General features: G+C 40.8%; 1 protein-coding gene across 2 annotated transcripts in view; it reads left to right on the top strand.

Moving 5' to 3' along the window:
• The window catches only part of LOC115619037 (zinc finger CCHC domain-containing protein 14-like), a 72,295-nt gene that overhangs the window by 50,901 nt on the left and 2,970 nt on the right, over nucleotides 1-18,424 (top strand). For both annotated transcript variants that reach the window (XM_030511053.1, XM_030511052.1), the window contains exons 3-11: nucleotides 5,869-5,942; nucleotides 9,860-9,931; nucleotides 10,118-10,227; nucleotides 13,469-13,563; nucleotides 13,658-13,712; nucleotides 14,777-15,050; nucleotides 16,437-16,528; nucleotides 17,484-17,611; nucleotides 18,199-18,339. In XM_030511053.1, coding sequence (XP_030366913.1) covers nucleotides 5,869-5,942; nucleotides 9,860-9,931; nucleotides 10,118-10,227; nucleotides 13,469-13,563; nucleotides 13,658-13,712; nucleotides 14,777-15,050; nucleotides 16,437-16,528; nucleotides 17,484-17,611; nucleotides 18,199-18,339 — 1,041 coding nt within the window. The remainder of the gene's footprint in view (nucleotides 1-5,868; nucleotides 5,943-9,859; nucleotides 9,932-10,117; nucleotides 10,228-13,468; nucleotides 13,564-13,657; nucleotides 13,713-14,776; nucleotides 15,051-16,436; nucleotides 16,529-17,483; nucleotides 17,612-18,198; nucleotides 18,340-18,424) is intronic.

Raw genomic sequence — 18,424 nt, 5'->3', positions numbered from 1 at the left:
ACTTTCTCAGTCTCATGCTTTGCCAGGGAGGAGGGGAAGCCGGGAGGAAGCATAGACAGGACACCTGACCCAAACTGGCCAAAGGGGTATTCCATACCACAGCACGTCATGCCCAGTATATAAACAGGGGGGAGCTACCCGGAAGGCCGAGATCACTGCTCGGGTCGGGCTGGCTATCAGTCGGCGGGTGGTGAGCAATTGTATCCTCTCCCCTTGTTATTTCACTAATCATTATTATCATTGGTGGTAGCAGTAGTGGTTTTGTATTATACCTTAGTTGCGGGACTGCTCTTATCTCAACCCGTGGGAGTTACATTCTTCCAATTCTCCTCCCCATCCCTCTGGGAGCGGAGGTAGGATGAAGCGGGGGAGTGAGCAAGCGGCTGCGTCGTTCTGAGTTATCAGCTGGGCTGAAACCATGACAGAAGCATAGATCTTAGTTTTTTTGGGGTTTGTTTTTTCATTCTTCATCATAACCCAGATAAAAAGCTTCTAAAAGGTCAGAAAGGTGAAAGCAGGAAGCTTTCTGAAAACAAGCAAATAAATAATAAAAACTTTTCTTTAACTTCATACTTAAAATTAGTTTCTCAGGTTCACTTTAATTGATCAGTTTATGTTTTTGTTAAACAAAAGCAACCACAAACAACTTTCATTTCATTTTCTTTTAGGCAAAAATATGCTTTGAAACTAGCAAATAAACTGTTCTGTTTTCTTCTCCTTCCTTTGCCTGTATGTATGGCAGTATACATACTCGTGGGTTTGAGGGTTGAGTGGGGAGACTTTGTGAGGTTTTGATTCCCGTTTTGGGCACTTGTGGGATTACCTTCTGATGTCTCATGGACAACAGTAATTCAGTAATGCCGTTTTTGAAGCATTTCTTTTAGCAAAACTAGAGGAGGTGGCATGTGAAATCTTGATGTTGCATTTTTGGTTACCACTTTGGTGGAATTAAGGATATGGAAAGTATTTTATTAGGTCCCTTTTGTTAAGTAGACCTTTTCAGCAAAAATTCAATTACTGTATCTGTGTTTGAATGCCTGTTTTGATGAAGGCACAGCTTCATGAATGAAAATTAGTAAGTCTTTAAATCCAGAAGTATCAATTATGATTATGTACTTGGCCTCCTGTATAACACACACTAAAGGATTTTAGTTTTTTTCCTGCTTTACATAAATGCTATGATTTATTTTTACTTTTTTGTCTGGTACCATGTCTCAAGAGCTGTACAAGTTCAAGCCAATCTCGACACTCAAATTTTACTACCTGAATGCTAGATAACCGTATTTCCATGCCATAAAAACTGAACCTACAAGCAGCAATTTAATAAAAAGGAAAATTATGAGCTAAATATGGATTATAATTACTCTTTCAGATGGTGTGGTAAATTCTTCCTGGTAGTTTCAGTGTCATTTACTTTAACCCAATTGCTCAGTTCTTGTGATGTGTTCCTGGCTTGCAGTCTTTTCTGTGGTTTTCATCTAGCGTTGTACAGAAGCTCTAGACTCCCATGTATGTTTTCTTTTGGTAAAGAAAATGGCTTAAAGAAAGGTGCTGTTGTAAAGCTATTCATGAAATCAAAGATAAAACATACTGGTACAAATTATACTGATATGCACATTAAAACTAGTGAAAGATGGAATGGGTATTTGATTTAATTTTAGAGTACTGATGTTAGAGCTTAAATCTTAGATGTTATGAAAAAAGGGTAGCCTTCAATCAGCACTTATGTGATTATCTCAATTTTATTTTTACTTTTTTCAGGAGGAATAAAAAAAAAATCTCAGTGTAGATTGAGACATTGATCTTTCCGATCCTTTTACTGGTTATCAGGAGTTCCTTTTACTGGTTAACAGTGGCTTGATCTAGAAGTTGAAAAAAAGAGTTACAAAAAACCCACCCTACAATGGGGTATTAAGGTGGCTTCCACAATTGATGTCTCTTCTGCTCTTGCCAATATCCACTGCATGTTTTACCCTGACCTGCCAGGAATGGCTAATCCTAAAATGTTTGACTCGGTCTTTCACTTTATGTAGCTGCTGATATTTTGAGAGGAGGAGGTCCAAGATCCTGCTCTTTCAGAGGGAGAGGCTGGTCAAGGGCTGGCATCAAGAAAGCCAGAGGGTTGAATGCCTGGTCGTGAGGAAAGGGAAGGAGTTGTCTGTGTCTTCATGGAAACACTCAACTGATTGATGACAAATGCACTAATACCAGCCAAATGGGTAAAAAACCCAGGCTAGAAGAAGAAAACAGAACTGAATAAAATGTCTTCAAACCCACTCAATCTCTTTCACCTGGACATTTTGGACCAGGGAGTGGGGAAGAAGCATCATTGGAAAAGGAGAAAAGATGTAGTTCCTCTAATAGGTATGGTTTCTGCCTCTCTGCTGTAGTATTTCAAATGCAAGCTTCCATACTTAATACAATTCTATGTACAATTGAAAACTACATGAAGAAGGCTTCTCTTTTGTGTTTAAAATAAAGCAGCAAATAAAGTAAAATTAAAAAAAAAAACCAACCCACAAAAAAAACCCAAACAAAAAACAAAACAAAACAAAACAACAAACAAACCCACTTGGGAAATTTGATTACAGAAAATGCATGAGTGAATGAAGATGTTTTGTGCTGTAGACTTCAGCAAATGACAAATGCTCAGCTATTGAAAAATTTGACTCCTAGTAACTACAAATGTGTGCACAGGGTGTGGAATATGTATATGTGTGAATATGTTGCAGTACTCTCTCCTTTGCCAAATGATGCTACAAGGCACTTGTAACCCAAAGGGTGCCACAGCCTCCTTTGTATTTCTCTACCCCTTTCATATGTCATGTGTGATCTCATCCAACACTTTCACTTGCCTGCCTTAATTCCTAGATAATTATGGATAAATCTCCATGATGAAAAGTCTTCTGTGCCCCTCTGCCAATGCAGCTTAGAAAGCCTAGTAGCGAGGGAGGCATGTACACTGACGCATGCAAGCACTTTTCTTGGATCATTTTACAGGGAAGTGCTGGGAGAGCAGACGGTAAGGTATGTCTCTGAGATCTTGTGTTGTGACTGATGCCCTGCCAAGCTGTTCTGGGTGGTTCCTGCCCCATGCACAACAACAAAGCCTAATGCGGAGAGCGTAGCTGGACTGCTTGTGGATGAGTTCCCATTGATTAGTTCCAGAACTAAAGCTCAAATATAAAGTAGTGCAGATATACTATCTTTGGCTATCTCCTGAATTAGAAACAGTAATTTTTTTTTTTTTTTTTTTAATTCAGCATCCTGAAAAACAATAGCAAACAATAGCATCATGTGTCCTTAATTCCATATAAAGTTTTTTTTCTGGTCAAGGAATCATTTATAGTGATACTGGGTACAGTCAGGTCTTTGAGCAATTTCCCATGCTTTTGATAGTAAATATAGTTAAAAAAACTTGTTTCTAGGGGGGGTTTTGGGGGGTTTTTTTGGTTGTTTTTACTTTTGTCCTAGGTTCGGCTGTAACAGTTCTTTTTCTCCTTCTTAGTAGCTGGTACAGTGCTGTGTTTTTGACTTTAGTCTGAGAACAACACTGATAACACACCAATGTTTTTAGTTGTTACTAAGTAATGCTTACTCTGATAAAGGACTTTTCAGTCTCATGCTCTGCCAGGAATAAGGGGCACAAGAAGCCAGGAGGAAGCAGAGACAGGACACCTGACCCAAACTAGCCAAAGGGGTATTCCATACCACAGCACATCATGCCCAGTATATAAACTGGGAGGAGTTACCCGGAAGGCCCAGATCACTGCTCGGGTTGGGCTGGGTATCGGTCGGTGGGTGGTGAGCAATTGTATTGTGCATCACTTGTGTTTATTGCTGGTTTGTGGGGTTTTTTTCTTCCTTCCCTTTTTAGTTTTATATTTTCTCCCCTTGTTATTTCCTTTATCACTGTTATTACTGGTTGTAGTAGTAGTACTTTTGTATTATACTTTAGTTACTGGACTGTTCTTATCTCAACCCGTGGGAGTTACATTCTTTCGATTCTCCTCCCCATCCCTCTGGGAGCGGGGAGAGGAAGAAGGGGGGGAGTGAGCAGGCAGCTGAGTGGTTCTGAGTTACCGGCTGGGCTTAAACCGCGACAGTCCTTTGTGGGGCACAAAGGGTTGAGATAATGACAGATCTGACCAGAGTGTGTCTAATCGTATCTGTGATAAGCATTCATTGTTTCGGATTAATAGTCACTCATCACAATGTTGATTTATTTGCTCTCAGAGTTGTTGCACTTTGTCTCAGAGTTTCATCATATCACACCTTACTTGCAGCCAGTATTTGCTGGTTTAGTGTTTATGGGCTTTGGGGCCTGGGCTAAGGTTCTCATTTCGCTGTACTTTGATAATAGCTTGTAATACAAGAGAATCATTGGTCATGACACTGATCTAACTGATCTGGTATGCATTCTTAGCATGGCCATCACCTCTATACTTTGGGAGGCATGTAATAGGAATTGTTAACAATTAGACCTCTTCCCCCCCGCCCCTTAGAGGGTCAACCTATGCAGGAGATATCGTCCCGCACCTTCCGCTCCCCCACCAGGCTATTTATAGTACATTTCGTGAATGTTAAAGATTTTGAATATCTTTTTGATGCCCTTGAAACCAGCCTGCTCCTTTTGCTGGGAATCAGCTTGTTGCTGAATATACTGCATGTGTTTTACCCATGGCCATACCACCCTGAGAACGCCCTATTTTGTCTGATCTCGAAAGCTAAGCAGGGTCGGGCTCAGGTCTTGTCTAAGTTTAAACACTATCTAAGAATACCACTAAGAGATTTTCCCCGAGGCTGGACAGTCATGAGGGGCAGGGTGTGTGAGATCATATGGGCAAGCTTCAAGGCCAGGTGGCCCCTCTAGTGCTTTGGAACTTCACCCCTGAACAAGTGCAAAATCCGGAAAAATTAGCAGAACGCTTAGACGAGGTGTGCTGTCATCCTGGCAATGCCAGAGAGGGACAAATCACTGCAATGTGCTGGGGCTTGGCCTACGCCTGCAGAGCCCTGCTCTGTAAGGAGCAGGAAAAAGATGTCTCTGGATCTGATGGCAAAGCAACAATGTGGCTGCTCCATCCCAAGCAACAAGCACAGAAGCTACCCCAACCCCAGCAACAAGCACAGAAGCTCCTCCAACTCCAACAACAGACACTGCGGCCACTCCAACCCCAGTGAGAGACACTGCAGCTAAATCAAAGGACCAATCCATGCTAATATCAGTTGCCCCTGTAAGCAATGGGAAAAGCAAACGAGAAGCACAAAAAGCAACTCGTCCTGGGTTCAGCTTAGCAACAACTAAAAACATCAATGTGTTATCAGCATTGTTCTCAGACTGAAGTCGAAAACACAGCACTGCATCAGCTACTAAGAAGGAGAAAAATAACTGCTACAGCTGAACCCAGGACACTTGTGTCATGGCTGGGCCCATGACACCTCAGGCCATCAAGGCAGAGATGCAACATATAGATGGGCTCATGATCGAGGGGTGGACTTAAGAATGGACACTTGGAGGGATGGTGTTTGTTTCTTGATGTTATTAAGATAAGTCCATGCACGTTTGTGTAGCCCTCTATTATATAGATGAGTGGTATGATAAGGCCATGAGGAACTTTACATTTAGTGTATTGTTTCAGTACTTGTTGAGACGAAGCCTTGCTAAGGCTAGAGTTGAACGCATCACGCAACGGTGTTATCAACCTTCCTATCTGCTGAGTGATGCAATCCTGAGCTGTGCACCTGAAGCACTTCCGCAAGCATCACATGCTCTCAAACAAGTCCTGGCACTATCAGAGAGTCATCACTTTTGCATGCATTTAAGAATATCTGCCTCGTTCTTCTGATCTCTTTGTTTTTTCATAGTGAGTGTTGAAAAAGTAGAACTAAAGGGACTGGCACACAAGAAGAATGAAAGAAATGTCGAATATTCCTTTGAGGTAAGTTTGGTTTTTTACTATGAAAGAAGGGAGGATAATAATTCTTAAGGAGGTGTTAAATTCTCAAATCTCATTGCTAGATCCCAGAAATTGGTCTAGTGGAGCTCCTTTGAGATAGATGGTAGTCTTATTTTTTAATCAGTGATTTGGAAGTAGTCATAAATTGCTGGTTATGAACATATGTGGATGATGCAGAGATTGTCTGGTAAGTGGGATACAGGCAAAATAGATATATTCACTCTAATGCAGCAAGTTATGGCCAAGTATATATTTAGGGGAAAATATCATGCCACACTTATAGAACAGTTATCTATGTGTTGAATGCAGAAGCTAGAAAGAATTTAAGTCTTAATCTGGGCAAATGAGAATTTAAGACTCTTCGGGCACTGCTGCACATACAGAAAAAGAGGTAGGATGGTCATTTAGCTTTGCATTCAGCACTGAGGGGAATGTGAGACTGGTGTATCCTTCAGGCATTACTGGTTATAAAAGGGGTGTTGAGGAGTACAGAAAATAGCTCTGGAAATTATTCAAAGCTTGAGGAAAATGCCATGTAGCAAGAGACTTAAAGAACTTGACTGAAAGATGATTTTCAGTATCATATAAAAGTGTTTTCAAAGGGAAGAAAATGTTATACTGTAAAGGGGGCATTAATCTAGCAGAAAAAGGCATAACAGGAACTGTGGTCTGGAAATTGAAGTCAGACTAATTCAAACTGGAAATGATAATAGTTTCTTTGGAATCAGAGTGGTTAGCCACAAGCTGCTAGAAGTGGCTTCCCCCCCCCCCCTTTTCACACAGCTTTTGGAGGTCTGGTCATTGCTCACAGTTTCTGTGGAGGGATGACTTCATTCTGTGAAGCCTTGTGTTAATAGTGGAGACTGAATTCTGGGTGCTGGTGAGCAAGAATGACAAACTGCTTGTCTCCCATCTAGTTGGAATGATGTATTCCAAAATTCAAAATGCAAGAGCCCAGAAAATGTCTTTGGTTTGCTTAATGAGGCAACAGAGCCAAACGGTTGGTGAGAAAAGGAGAACCCGAAAGAAAACAGCAGAATTTCAATTCTCTACAACTTTTACCAAAAAGAAAAAGTTATTAAAAACTACCACCCAAGATAGAGCATTAGTTCAGCATCTGCTTGTGGTGTTGACAGTGTTAGCCTCTGTGTGACTTGGTTCATGGATAATGTTCTGAATTTTCCAAATCCCATGATTGTTCCAAATATCAATATTAGAAAGGAGTTTTTCAAGGGATTTTAAAAAATCTTTATGAAGTATGCAGTTGTGGGGATTCCAGTTGCATATTAGAATCCTGTGAAACATCTTTTCCTATTATAAATTTTTCTATAAATACCAGAAATCACTTTTACCAGCATTTCACTTAACAGCTTATAGCTGAAAGAATAGTATGTAGTTTAGTTGAGCTAATAAATTGCTGTTTGCTTGGTTAGAAACCCAACTATTAAATGTTTTGTTTAGCAGCTTGGGAATAGAAGGTCAGTAGTGTAGTTTAGTGTTTTCAGCATCACTTCCCTGTATTTATGGTTCATATTTTTGTTTTATAAGTATTGAAAATTACTCCCGCACGACATCCTTGTCTCTAAATTGGAGAGACATCAATTCGATAGATGGACCACTCGGTGGATAAAAAACTGGCTGGCTGGCCGCATGCAAAGAGTTGTGGTAAATGGCTCGATGTCCAGTTGGAAACCTGTAACGAGTGGTGTCCCTCAGGGATTGTTGTTGGGACCGTTCCTGTTCAACATCTTTGTCGGCGACATGGACAGTGGGATTGAGTGCGCCCTCAGCAAGTTTGCCGATGACACCGAGCTGTGTGGTTCGGTTGATACGCTGGAGGGAAGGGATGCCATCCAGAGGGACCTTGACACGCTTGTGAGGTGGGCCGATGCCAACCTTATGAAGTTTAACCAAGCCAAGTGTAAGGTCCTACACCTGGGTCAGGGCAATCCCAGGCACAGCTACAGGTTGGGCAGAGAAGAGATTCAGAGCAGGCCTGCGGAGAAGGACTTGGGGGTGTTGCTTGATGAGAAACTGAACATGAGCCGGCTTCAGTGTGCACTTGCAGCCCAGAAAGCCAACCGTATCCTGGGCTGCATCAAAAGAAGCGTGACCAGCAGGTCGAAGGAGGTGATCCTGCCCCTCTACTCTGCTCTCGTGAGACCCCACTTGGAGTATTGTGTGCAGTTCTGGTGTCCTCAACATAAGAATGACATGGAGCTGTTGGAGCAAGTCCAGAGGAGGACCACGAGGATGATAAGAGGGCTGGAGCACCTCCCGTATGAAGACAGGCTGAGAGAGTTGGGGCTGTTCAGCCTGGAGAAGAGAAGGCTGCGTGGAGACCTCATAGCAGCCTTCCAGTATCTGAAGGGGGCCTATAAGGATGCTGGGGAGGGACTCTTCCTTAGGGACTGTAGTGGTAGGACAAGGGGTAACAAGTTCAAACTTAAACAGGGGAAGTTTAGATTAGATCTATGGAAGAAGTTCTTTACAGTGAGGGTGGTGAGGCACTGGAATGTGTTGCCCAGGGAGGTTGTGGATGCTCCATCCCTGGCAGTGTTCAAGGCCAGGTTGGACAGAGCCTTGGGTGACATGGTTTAGTGTGTGGTGTCCCTGCCCATGGCAGGGGGGTTGGAACTAGATGATCTTAAGGTCCTTTCCAACCCTAACTATTCTATGATTCTATGATTCTATAACAAGTTGGCAAAATGGAAGTCATAACAAATATTGGGTTATTACAAAACTAGAAAGAAAGTTGTAGATTTTTCTGAAATTTCTCATTAATTAAAAAAAGTATTTATTTATCATGAATGTTTAAAAAAAAATCCAAAAAAAAAAACCACCCCAAAAAAACACCAAACAGTGAAAACTCCCACAGGCTTTGTAAAACCAGAAACTGCTTAAGTTCTCTTTATCTTTTCCTTTTTTTTTTTTTTTTGTGTAACAGCTCTTCAGAGAGGAAATTCCTCCATTATGTAATGTATTTTGAAATACTGTTCTCTCACCAGTCATTTTGGCAGCATTCTGATGGCTGGAAAAGCTTTCTGTATGTTTTCAGTTGTCATTGAAACTGGCATCATGTGAGAAGATGGTCTTCTGATTCTCAACACATAAACCCAGCTTCCTCCCCTACAGAACTGCTATAGATCCATATGCTTCCCAAATGCCATGAACAGATACTTGAAGTCTGAAGGCATTTATCATTGGCCAGTCTCATGCTGATGTCCTTTGTGCCAAGAAATCCTGGCTTTGGCTCGCTAATCATCTACCAAGCAATAAATGCCTCTGTATCTAAGAATGTAATGACTTAATGCATATGAGGAGAGATACTGAACCCTTTCCTTCTTCTAGGGCATATACAAGATGGTGTCTAAAGAGCATAGCTAGAGCAGGAACTGCAGGTTTCCTTTCTAAGGCTTTGCCTTTCTTTGCAGTGGGGTGATTTACTGCCATCTTCAACTTTGCATGGCATATGGAGTTGATTAATTATAAATAGGCACTGTTGTGCTGTGGTGAGTTGTTCATATTGAACATCAGATTCTACAAACCAGCTGTTTTCTTTAACAGTAATGAGAGAAAAAAATTTCCATTACTTAGTAGTCTGTTGCTTAATACTGGACGTCTGCAGCATGCAATGGCTGTGTAAACTATGAAGTGCTTTTTTAAGCATTCAGAATAGCTGTTAAGTATAATAACAGCAAGAACAGAGCAATGAGGGAGGACTGGGTAATAGTTACTTGTGCACAAAAAAAAAAAAAAGATTTTCCTTATTGCTGTCACATGTTACAACCTTTATTGCAGTCTGGGGGGTGACATTTGATACCTATTATTGATCTTTTGGAACTAAACTTAAATCCCTGACCATTAATTACTAAACTGAATACTTTTTACTTCCTAAGGTCCTGTGGTCTGATTCTTCAATGACGTTGGTAACCAAATCTTCCATTGAAGTGACTGAATTTATTTCAAAGGTAAAGGTGATATAAAAAGTACTTTGAACATGGAAAGATGTTTTATTCCTGCATGTAGTTTTGTTAAATGACTTTTTTTTAATTAGATTGAATTTCATAAAATGTTTGACTTAAGAGTTACTGTGCATTGAATCTCATATGAGTAACAAGTCTTCACTTATTATTTGTACTATCCTCTACATTTAGCTGTCTCAGCTGTATCCAGAAGAAAACTTGGAGAAATTCATTCCTTGCCTAGCTGGTCCAGATTCATTTTACCTAGAACGGAACCACATGGACCTGGAATCGGACCTTAGGTATGCTGGGATTTCTGTTGTTGTGGGGTTTTTTTTCTTGACGCTTGGCTTTTTTCACCAACTGGAAGGAAAAAAGCCCCAGGAAATAGAAATAATGCATTCATATTCTAAGTTACTCTCAAGAAATTACAGCCTGATCCTAAGCATTATTTCTTGATGTTCTACTAATTCCAGTGCAGAAGAATTTTCCAGGAATTCTTTCTTCAGAAATACAGATGGTAATAATATTCAGTATTAAGCTTCCTGGAGAACTGACATTTCCTTATTCCTTGTTCAAAACAAATAGAGGATCATGGGCTTTGCAGAAGCTTGGTTTGGGCTCAAAAAACAGCCCAAACTGCTTAAAAAAAAACAAAAACAAACAAACAAAAAAAACCCACACCCCAAAACTCAGGAAAAAGATAGATGCCTGAATAGTCATCCTTCTGTATTGAGGGATGGGTTGTGGGGATTTTTTTTTTTTCCCCCTACCCCTTTAGAAAGGTGGGGGTTTGGGTTTGGTTTAGGTTTTTTGTCTCAGTTGTTTTAGGCTATCATGGTATTTATTTTACTTTAATTTTTAAAAGGTAGGTAGGTATGTATGTATATGTAATAGCCATTACATTTGTGGAAGCCATTAACAGATAAGATGTTTTTAAAGCTTTAGATAGTACCTCCTCACATTTTCACAAATCACCTGGCTATTATCTAATCTAAATCACCATTTAAAAAATCTTCACCTGTGGCAGAGAGAACATCAGTTCTCTCTTTCTAAAAACTGAAATAGTTTTGCTAGGAAAATTTGAGGGACTTAATTATTTTCATCTACTACTGTCTGTATCTATGCAAAGTATTAAGTGGCATTTTAAAACACTAACTAACTTTTATTAGAGCTTCTGCTGAACACCTATTTTCCCAAAGTCAAGACAGACCACTGGCAGAGCCATCATGGATATTGGTTTTCCACAGTCAGAGCCAGCAGGTGCATGCCTAGATTATTTTTCATGGCAAACAGCATTACAGACCAGTCAGTCTCACCTCTGTGCCTGGCAAAATCTTGGAGCACATTCTCCTGAAAACCATGCTAAGGCACATGAAAAACAACGAGGTGGTTGGTGACAGCCAACATGGCTTCACTAAGGGGAAATCCTGCCTGACCAATTTGGTGGCCTTCTATGATGGAGCCACAGAACTGATGGACAGGGGCAGAGCAGTTGACGTCATCTACCTGGACTTGTGCAAAGAATTTGACACTGTCCCACACGACATCCTTGTCTCTAAATTGGAGAGTCATCAATTTGATAGATGGACCACTCAGTGGATAAAGAACTGGCTGTATGGCCGCATGCAAAGAGTTGTGGTCAACGGCTCAATGTCCAGGTGGAGACCAGTAACGAGTGGTGTCCCTTAGGGATCGGTGTTGGGACCTGTCTTGTTCAACATCTTTGTCGGCAACATGGACAGTGGGATTGAGTGCGCCCTCAGCAAGTTTGCCGATGACACCAAGCTGTGTGGTTCGGTTGATACGCTGGAGGGAAGGGATGCCATCCAGAGGGACCTTGACACGCTTGTGAGGTGGGCCGATGCCAACCTCATGAAGTTCAACAAAGCCAAGCGCAAGGTCCTACACCTGGGTCAGGGCAATCCCAGGCACAGCTACAGGTTGGGCAGAGAAGAGATTCAGAGCAGCCCTGCAGAGAAGGACTTGGGGGTGTTGGTTGATGAGAAACTGAACATGAGCCGGCTTCAGTGTGGACTTGCAGCCCAGAAAGCCAACCGTATCCTGGGCTGCATCAAAAGAAGCATGACCAGCAGGTCAAAGGAGGTGATCCTGCCCCTCTACTCTGCTCTCGTGAGACCCCACTTGGAGTATTGTGTGCAGTTCTGGTGTCCTCAACATAAGAATGACATGGAGCTGTTGGAGCAAGTCCAGAAGAGGCCACAAGGATGAAGACAGGCTGAGAGAGTTGTGTCTGTTCAGCCTGGAGAAGAGAAGGCTGCATGGAGACCTCATAGCAGCCTTCCAGTACCTGAAGGGGGCCTACAAGGATGCTTGAGAGAGACTCTCCATCAGGGACTGTAGTGATAGGACTAAGGGGTAATGGGTTTAAACTTCAACAGGGGAAGTTCAGGTTAGATATAAGGTCTTTAGTGTCCGGGTGGTGAGGCACTGGAACAGGCTACCCAAAGAAGTTGTGAATGCTCCATCCCTGGCAGTGTTCAAGGCCAGGTTGGATGGAGTCTTGGGTGACATGGTTTAGTGAGGCATCCCTGCCTGTGGCAGGGGGGTTGGAACTAGATGATCTTAAGGTCCTTTCCAACCCAATCCATTCTATGATTTCAAATAGTCCCTTCTGTGCTTCGAGGATCACAGCCTATTGACGAGAATTAGGGAGGATAAGAGAGAATGCATGTTGCTGCTGTTCAGCTAGCAACAGTCTACAAATCTAGGTTAATGGAGAAGCAATCTGTGTTCACAGGTTGTATCTCTGGAGCAGAGAAAGAAGCTGTTCTGTTAAATGCTACATATTTGAAATATTCAGAAATGAACTGATTTTTCAAGGTGGAAAGCACATTTATGTGCATGTGTATAGTTGAATTATTTTTTGCTCAAAGACTTTTTAAAAATGACAAAGAAATGGTCAAAATTGTCTCTTTTTTAAAACATTTTTGAATATTTTTGAAATCTATAGAAGATGTGGCCAAAGTTTTTGCATGACTACAAGCTTAGTCATGTTGATAAAACACACTTTATACATTGCAAAGTTTTAGGAGATTTTCCCCCAGAAGACGCATGGCAATCCCAGAGAAAATGTGACATACGTTTTACAGCCTTTTTCCCTACACTGCCAGACTGTGCATCTGCTCTTTATCTTCAAGAGGAGAAAATTAAATAACAGATATATCTATATTTTATGGTTGTCAGATTTGTGAATTTGAAAGGAAAATTTCAAGTTTATATTTGAATATTTTCTGTCTTACAAGTGTTCAGTGTTCCTAAATTAAGCATCTTTACCAAAATACTCAACAGAGTTGAAAGCAACACAATGGTAACATGTTTAAGTAGTATTCAGCATAAGAACATCCATACTTCGATTCAGTATTGCATGGTGATATTAATTTGAAAGGTCTTTTATGTTTTAATTTTAAAATTTCCAATTCAATTTCAAAATGTCATGTACAGTCTGTAATCTTGATTGTATAGGCAGCTGCAAATCAAATATAACAGAATGGGGGGGGTTTGCTTTTGATGAACATGCAGGTATTTGGCACCATTACCTTCCCATGTGGTGAAAAATGACCACGTTAGAAAGTTCTTCAGCACTTCATCTCCTTCACAGCAACTTCAGAGTTCAAGTAAGTTTAAATAAAGTTTAAAAATTATTTTTTTTGTACTGATACATATTTCATAAACCAATGCCACTTGTAACTTCTGTTCCCTGTTTTTTAGATCCTGGCAACCCCTCCCTTTATAAAGTAGGAACTACACTGGGAACATCTGGAAGGTGAAACATTTATTATGTTTAAATTTGTTCTGATTAGTTGTAAAACCCCATCACCTCAGGAACTATCTGTCATTGGCAGTTACGAAATCAGCAGTGGCTCTCTTGCCCTAAGAAATGTCTATGTTCAGAGGGAAGAATTTAGGGAAACCTTTTGACCAATGTTAACATGGGAGATGAGATCAGAGGATTGCGGTGTTCCTGTTGGCAGTAAAACCTATGAACACCTGCTCTAAGCAGCCTTTCTCTAAAGGTTTAAAGCTGTAACTGCTAATTGGCATCAACACTTCAGTGTTGAGCTGTGGTGATGGATGATGTCTTTGTGATCCACTGCTTGCTGCAGAAGTTGTAATGGTCTCAATCGCATACTTAGAAGGAATTGTTTTGAATCCGAATTGTAGGTGTGTGTCATCCCTAGTACAGGTCTTTGTGGGCAAAGGGAGACTAGAGCATCTCTGAAAGGGTTTTTTTCTCTCTACAGCATATTTGAATGTTTCCTTGTACAGCAGGGTTTTTCATTTCAGAGGGAGGAGGAGACCTCTTCCAAGGGAGGTAGAAATCAGCTTTTGGAAAAGGAGGAAAGAAATTCTTTTGCCTTTTATTAGGATTTAGCAAACTCAGAACTCATTCTCTTAAGAGGCAATTTTAATTTTCTCCAACAAAACCCAGAACCCTCCAAGGAGCCAATATTGTGGGTTATTTTGCTACCTCCACATGTAAAAATTTCCACAGGGTTATATTTGGGCTTCTTTTTAATAATGCAAAGAATTACGATGAACCACAGCCATTCTCTCTAAACTTATTTTAAATCGCAGAGGTAGTAGAACATACACTGTCTGTGATTATAGAAGGAAACCTCCGCTTAAGCTAAAGGTAACACTATTTGCCCTAAGCTGCACTGGTTTTATTGTGCTATTGAACAGCAGAGAGATAAATCTGTAACTTAGATCCAACAGTGCAGGTTTTACCAGAAATCCTGGAAGTGGTAGATTTGTATGGCCGTAGTAGCTGAACTATGGGTGAGACAGATTCAATGTGCTAAACTGAATTATGTTACTGTTTTGCAGACCTATATGTGGAGTGGCTGGCATTCAGTCTTCTCAGAATCACATTCAGCACTCAGCTGCTGCTCCTGTTGCACTACCCCACTGTTCCCATGCAGGAGGTACTGGCTCATCGTTGGCCTATCGCACCCAGATGGACACCTCTTCTTCACCCATGTTAATGTCTTCCAGTCCACAGACCCCTCAGACACAGGAGCAAAATGGGATCTTAGACTGGCTCAGGAAACTGCGGTTGCACAAATACTATCCTGTCTTCAAACAGCTCACAATGGAGAAGGTAGGGCAGTAGATTAAGCGAAGGGAGCCAACTTTTAAACCATACTTATATTCTCTAGTGCAGAGAGAGAGGGTGCAAACATCTGCATCAAGAATTGCAGAAGTTATTGGCAAATACTGTGAAGGTTTTGCTCTCTTGAAGCAATAATATTTTGATGAAAGCCTTTCTATTTTGACTCTGTGTTGTGTCCAGGGCCTGGGCTGTTCCACAGCTGCCTCCTGTTTCAGAATTCTTACCTGAATGCTTGAAGATCCAACTTGCATGCAGCCTCAGGAGCTATGCTTTGGCTCCCTGTTCATCCCTTTGATATGCAGTACATAACTAAAATTTGTAAAGATTTTTTTTATTCTGCTTCTTTGTGGATTTTTCTCTGAAAATATTTTGTTATCCTGATTTTAAAAAAATAGATTCAGAGACTTCTGACATGAACATTAGTGTGGCATGTACCTGCAAGTGAACGTGAGGTTTTTGTTTTCTGCAGAAATTCTTGTGGAAAACCAATCACTTCTGTATTTACATAGTAAGAGTCACAAATGGTATCTTTGTGTGCTGGCTTTTATCTAAATGGAATACCTTTACAGCATTTACCCAGCTCCATCTATAAAATTCATGTCCTCTTACTGTCTTTTAACCTTGAACGCCCTCCAGTGGAGCAAGTGCTTAGGTTGAGCCAGGTGGTGGGGTGGCTTTGTGCTGGTTGTAGTATGTTGTATGGATTTAATTCTAATCTGTTACCAGAGTCTTCTGATTCGATTTTCTTCATTATGTGAGGGAAATATATAGGAGTTTTTTTCTCTAATAAAGTAGCAAAACCGTGCATATTCTAGTGTGTTTTAAAAAAGCATGTGTTGTTATGCATACTTTGCTGCCTTTAATTTTTATTACATTATATTATAAATATATTTCAATTTCATATTCTATGTCTATATTTTATTATAAGATTTAATTTTGGAGTATATTTTCTAATTAAGCTGATGAGATGATTGCACATTGATTTCTGTGTTAAATGACACAACTAAGAAAACTAGAGTGGTTTTGTTTGTTTTGTTGTTTTGGTTTGGTTTTGTTTTGTATTCAGAGAATCATATCCTTAAACCCATTATAGCACAAAGTTCTATTTAAATATGTACACAAATTACTTCATCTTTATTGTGAGTAGTTAATATAAGCACATACCTAATTAATCTACAGATGTTCTTTCTTTTGTGCTGGTCCCCCACACTTTTTTCTACACTGATTCTTTAATTAAAAACTAGAGAGTTTCTTTGAATTAACACATGTTAAAAAAATTGCTTTAAAGTTGCTTTTCAGAATTCATCTCTACTGAAAATGTAAATAAGAATATTCCAGGCTGTAAAACTAAGCACACGTTTTTTAATTTACAAGTTTCTGAGTCTTACTGAGGAAGATCTGAATAAGTTTGAATCCCTCACCATGGGAGCAAAGAAGAAGCTCAAGACCCAGCTAGAGTTGGAGAAGTAAGTGTGTGTGTGGGGGGAGCTCTTTTTAAGGCCATAAGATATTTAATGCAAGTTCTATGATGGTCTTTGCTTTCTAGAGCATAAACCTACCAGGATTCCCAGCTGTAAATATGGGTAATGCTTATCTCCCTTCCTCTGAAGTTGTGTTGGTTACTTTGAAAAGCTCTTACTAGATAATATTTAGTACTTAGTGGTTTACTGTTGCCTGTTCAGGGTTGTGGTAAGGATCACCAAATGGAAAGAGTTTGTGAACTCTGTTTTAAAAGGATACAATGACCCAGTCATAACATAAATACCTGTTGTCGCCTGGTCTCGGGAAGACCACAACTTCATGTGGTGAAGGTGATATAAAGAAGGTGACATAATATTGCCAGTGCTCTGTGCAGTATTAATAGCCCTTTGGGGAAACTGATGCAACAGACTGTCCTATTTTTTGCATCTCCTCTTATAGGGAAATGTTTATTCTGAAGCTACTGCAGTTACTTAAAAAGTAATTAAAAACCCAAATCCATGCCCATTTATCAAAGCTCCTTGACAGCACTTTTCATCAGTTTTAGTTTTTCCAAAGTGTGTTTACAAAAAGAAAACTTTGGGCTGCATTTGGCTTTTCTCTTTGGTTTTGGTGTGCGTGGCTAGGCTTTAGGATGTGCTTATGTGGTAGAATTTAGTCACTGTTGGGTGATATTTTACCTTGTACAGATAAGAGCATTAGTTTTGTAATCAGATGACCATAGCTTCTTGACAGCAGTTATATTTGGACTATGTGCCAAGATTTATGTGATTTCCAAATGTTTCCAGTTGAAATTAGCTAAATGTTTTCCAAATGTTTCCAGTTGAAATTTAGTGGATTATTTAGTGGGCTCTGTCTGCTTCAGTTTCATTCAGAAATTGATTTATCTGTTGTGCTTTAGCCAGTTTCTGTTTCCTCATATGTTTCTCCATCACCCTATAGAGAAAAGTCGGAGAAACGGTGCCTAAACCCCACAACACCTTCTTCAGTTACCAGCAGTGGTGTGGCAAGGGTTCCCCCTACTACACACGTAGGGCCAATCCAGAGTATTCGTGGCAACCATGCTGCAGGTAAGAAAGAGGAGCAGAGGACACTGCTCTGCTCTCAAGGCTGAATGTGTTCTTGCACAAGAGTAAGCTCATTCATACCGTGCTTTTTCACCAACCTGTCATAAGCTTTTTCTTCCAAAATGTCATTGGCTTAATGGGAACAATCAAAAAGTCTGATTCCTTACTGTGAGGGTGCTGAGGCACTGGCACAGGTTGCTCAGAGAAGCTGTGGCTGCCCCATCCCTGGCAGTGTTCAAGGCCAGGTTGGACAGGGCTTGGAGCAACCTGGAAGGTGGAAGGTGTCCCTGCCCATGGCAGGGGGTTGGAACTAGATGAGCTTAAAGGTCCCTTCCAACCCAAACCAGTCTGGGATTCTATGACTCCTGTGTATATGTAGTACAATAAAAAGTAGTTTCCTTCTCGTGGCTTCGTGTGAATTGCTAGCTGCACTAGTCAGCGACTTATGCCTCCAGACTCCTGTGTCTGTAAATCTTGAGCATCACTTTATGTTAGATGGTGTCATGAAACAGTTGTAATTAGGTACTGCCAAGTAGGTGTTACCACTCTTGTTTGCACTCCCTGATGGCTTGCACACCCTTTATCTGCAGAGCTGCGAGTGGATGTGGATCAGCCAGCTCACCCACTGCCCCCTGAGGGCAGCTCTTCGGAGTACTCCAGCTCTTCTTCCAGCCCTATGGGGATCCAGACAAGGGAAGAGAGCTCAGACAGCGCCGAGGAGAACGAGAGACGTAAGCAGAACCAACCAAAGAGGGTGCCTGTGTTGCCCAGCTTTGTCTAATGAAGCAGTTGTATTTATAGATGTTTCTGCCCCTA

Source organism: Strigops habroptila, chromosome W (genome assembly GCF_004027225.2).
Source record: "Strigops habroptila isolate Jane chromosome W, bStrHab1.2.pri, whole genome shotgun sequence".
Taxonomy (NCBI): domain Eukaryota; kingdom Metazoa; phylum Chordata; class Aves; order Psittaciformes; family Psittacidae; genus Strigops; species Strigops habroptila.
The sequence above is the reverse complement of the archived record's forward strand: the minus strand, read 5'-3'. Positions and strand labels throughout refer to the sequence as shown.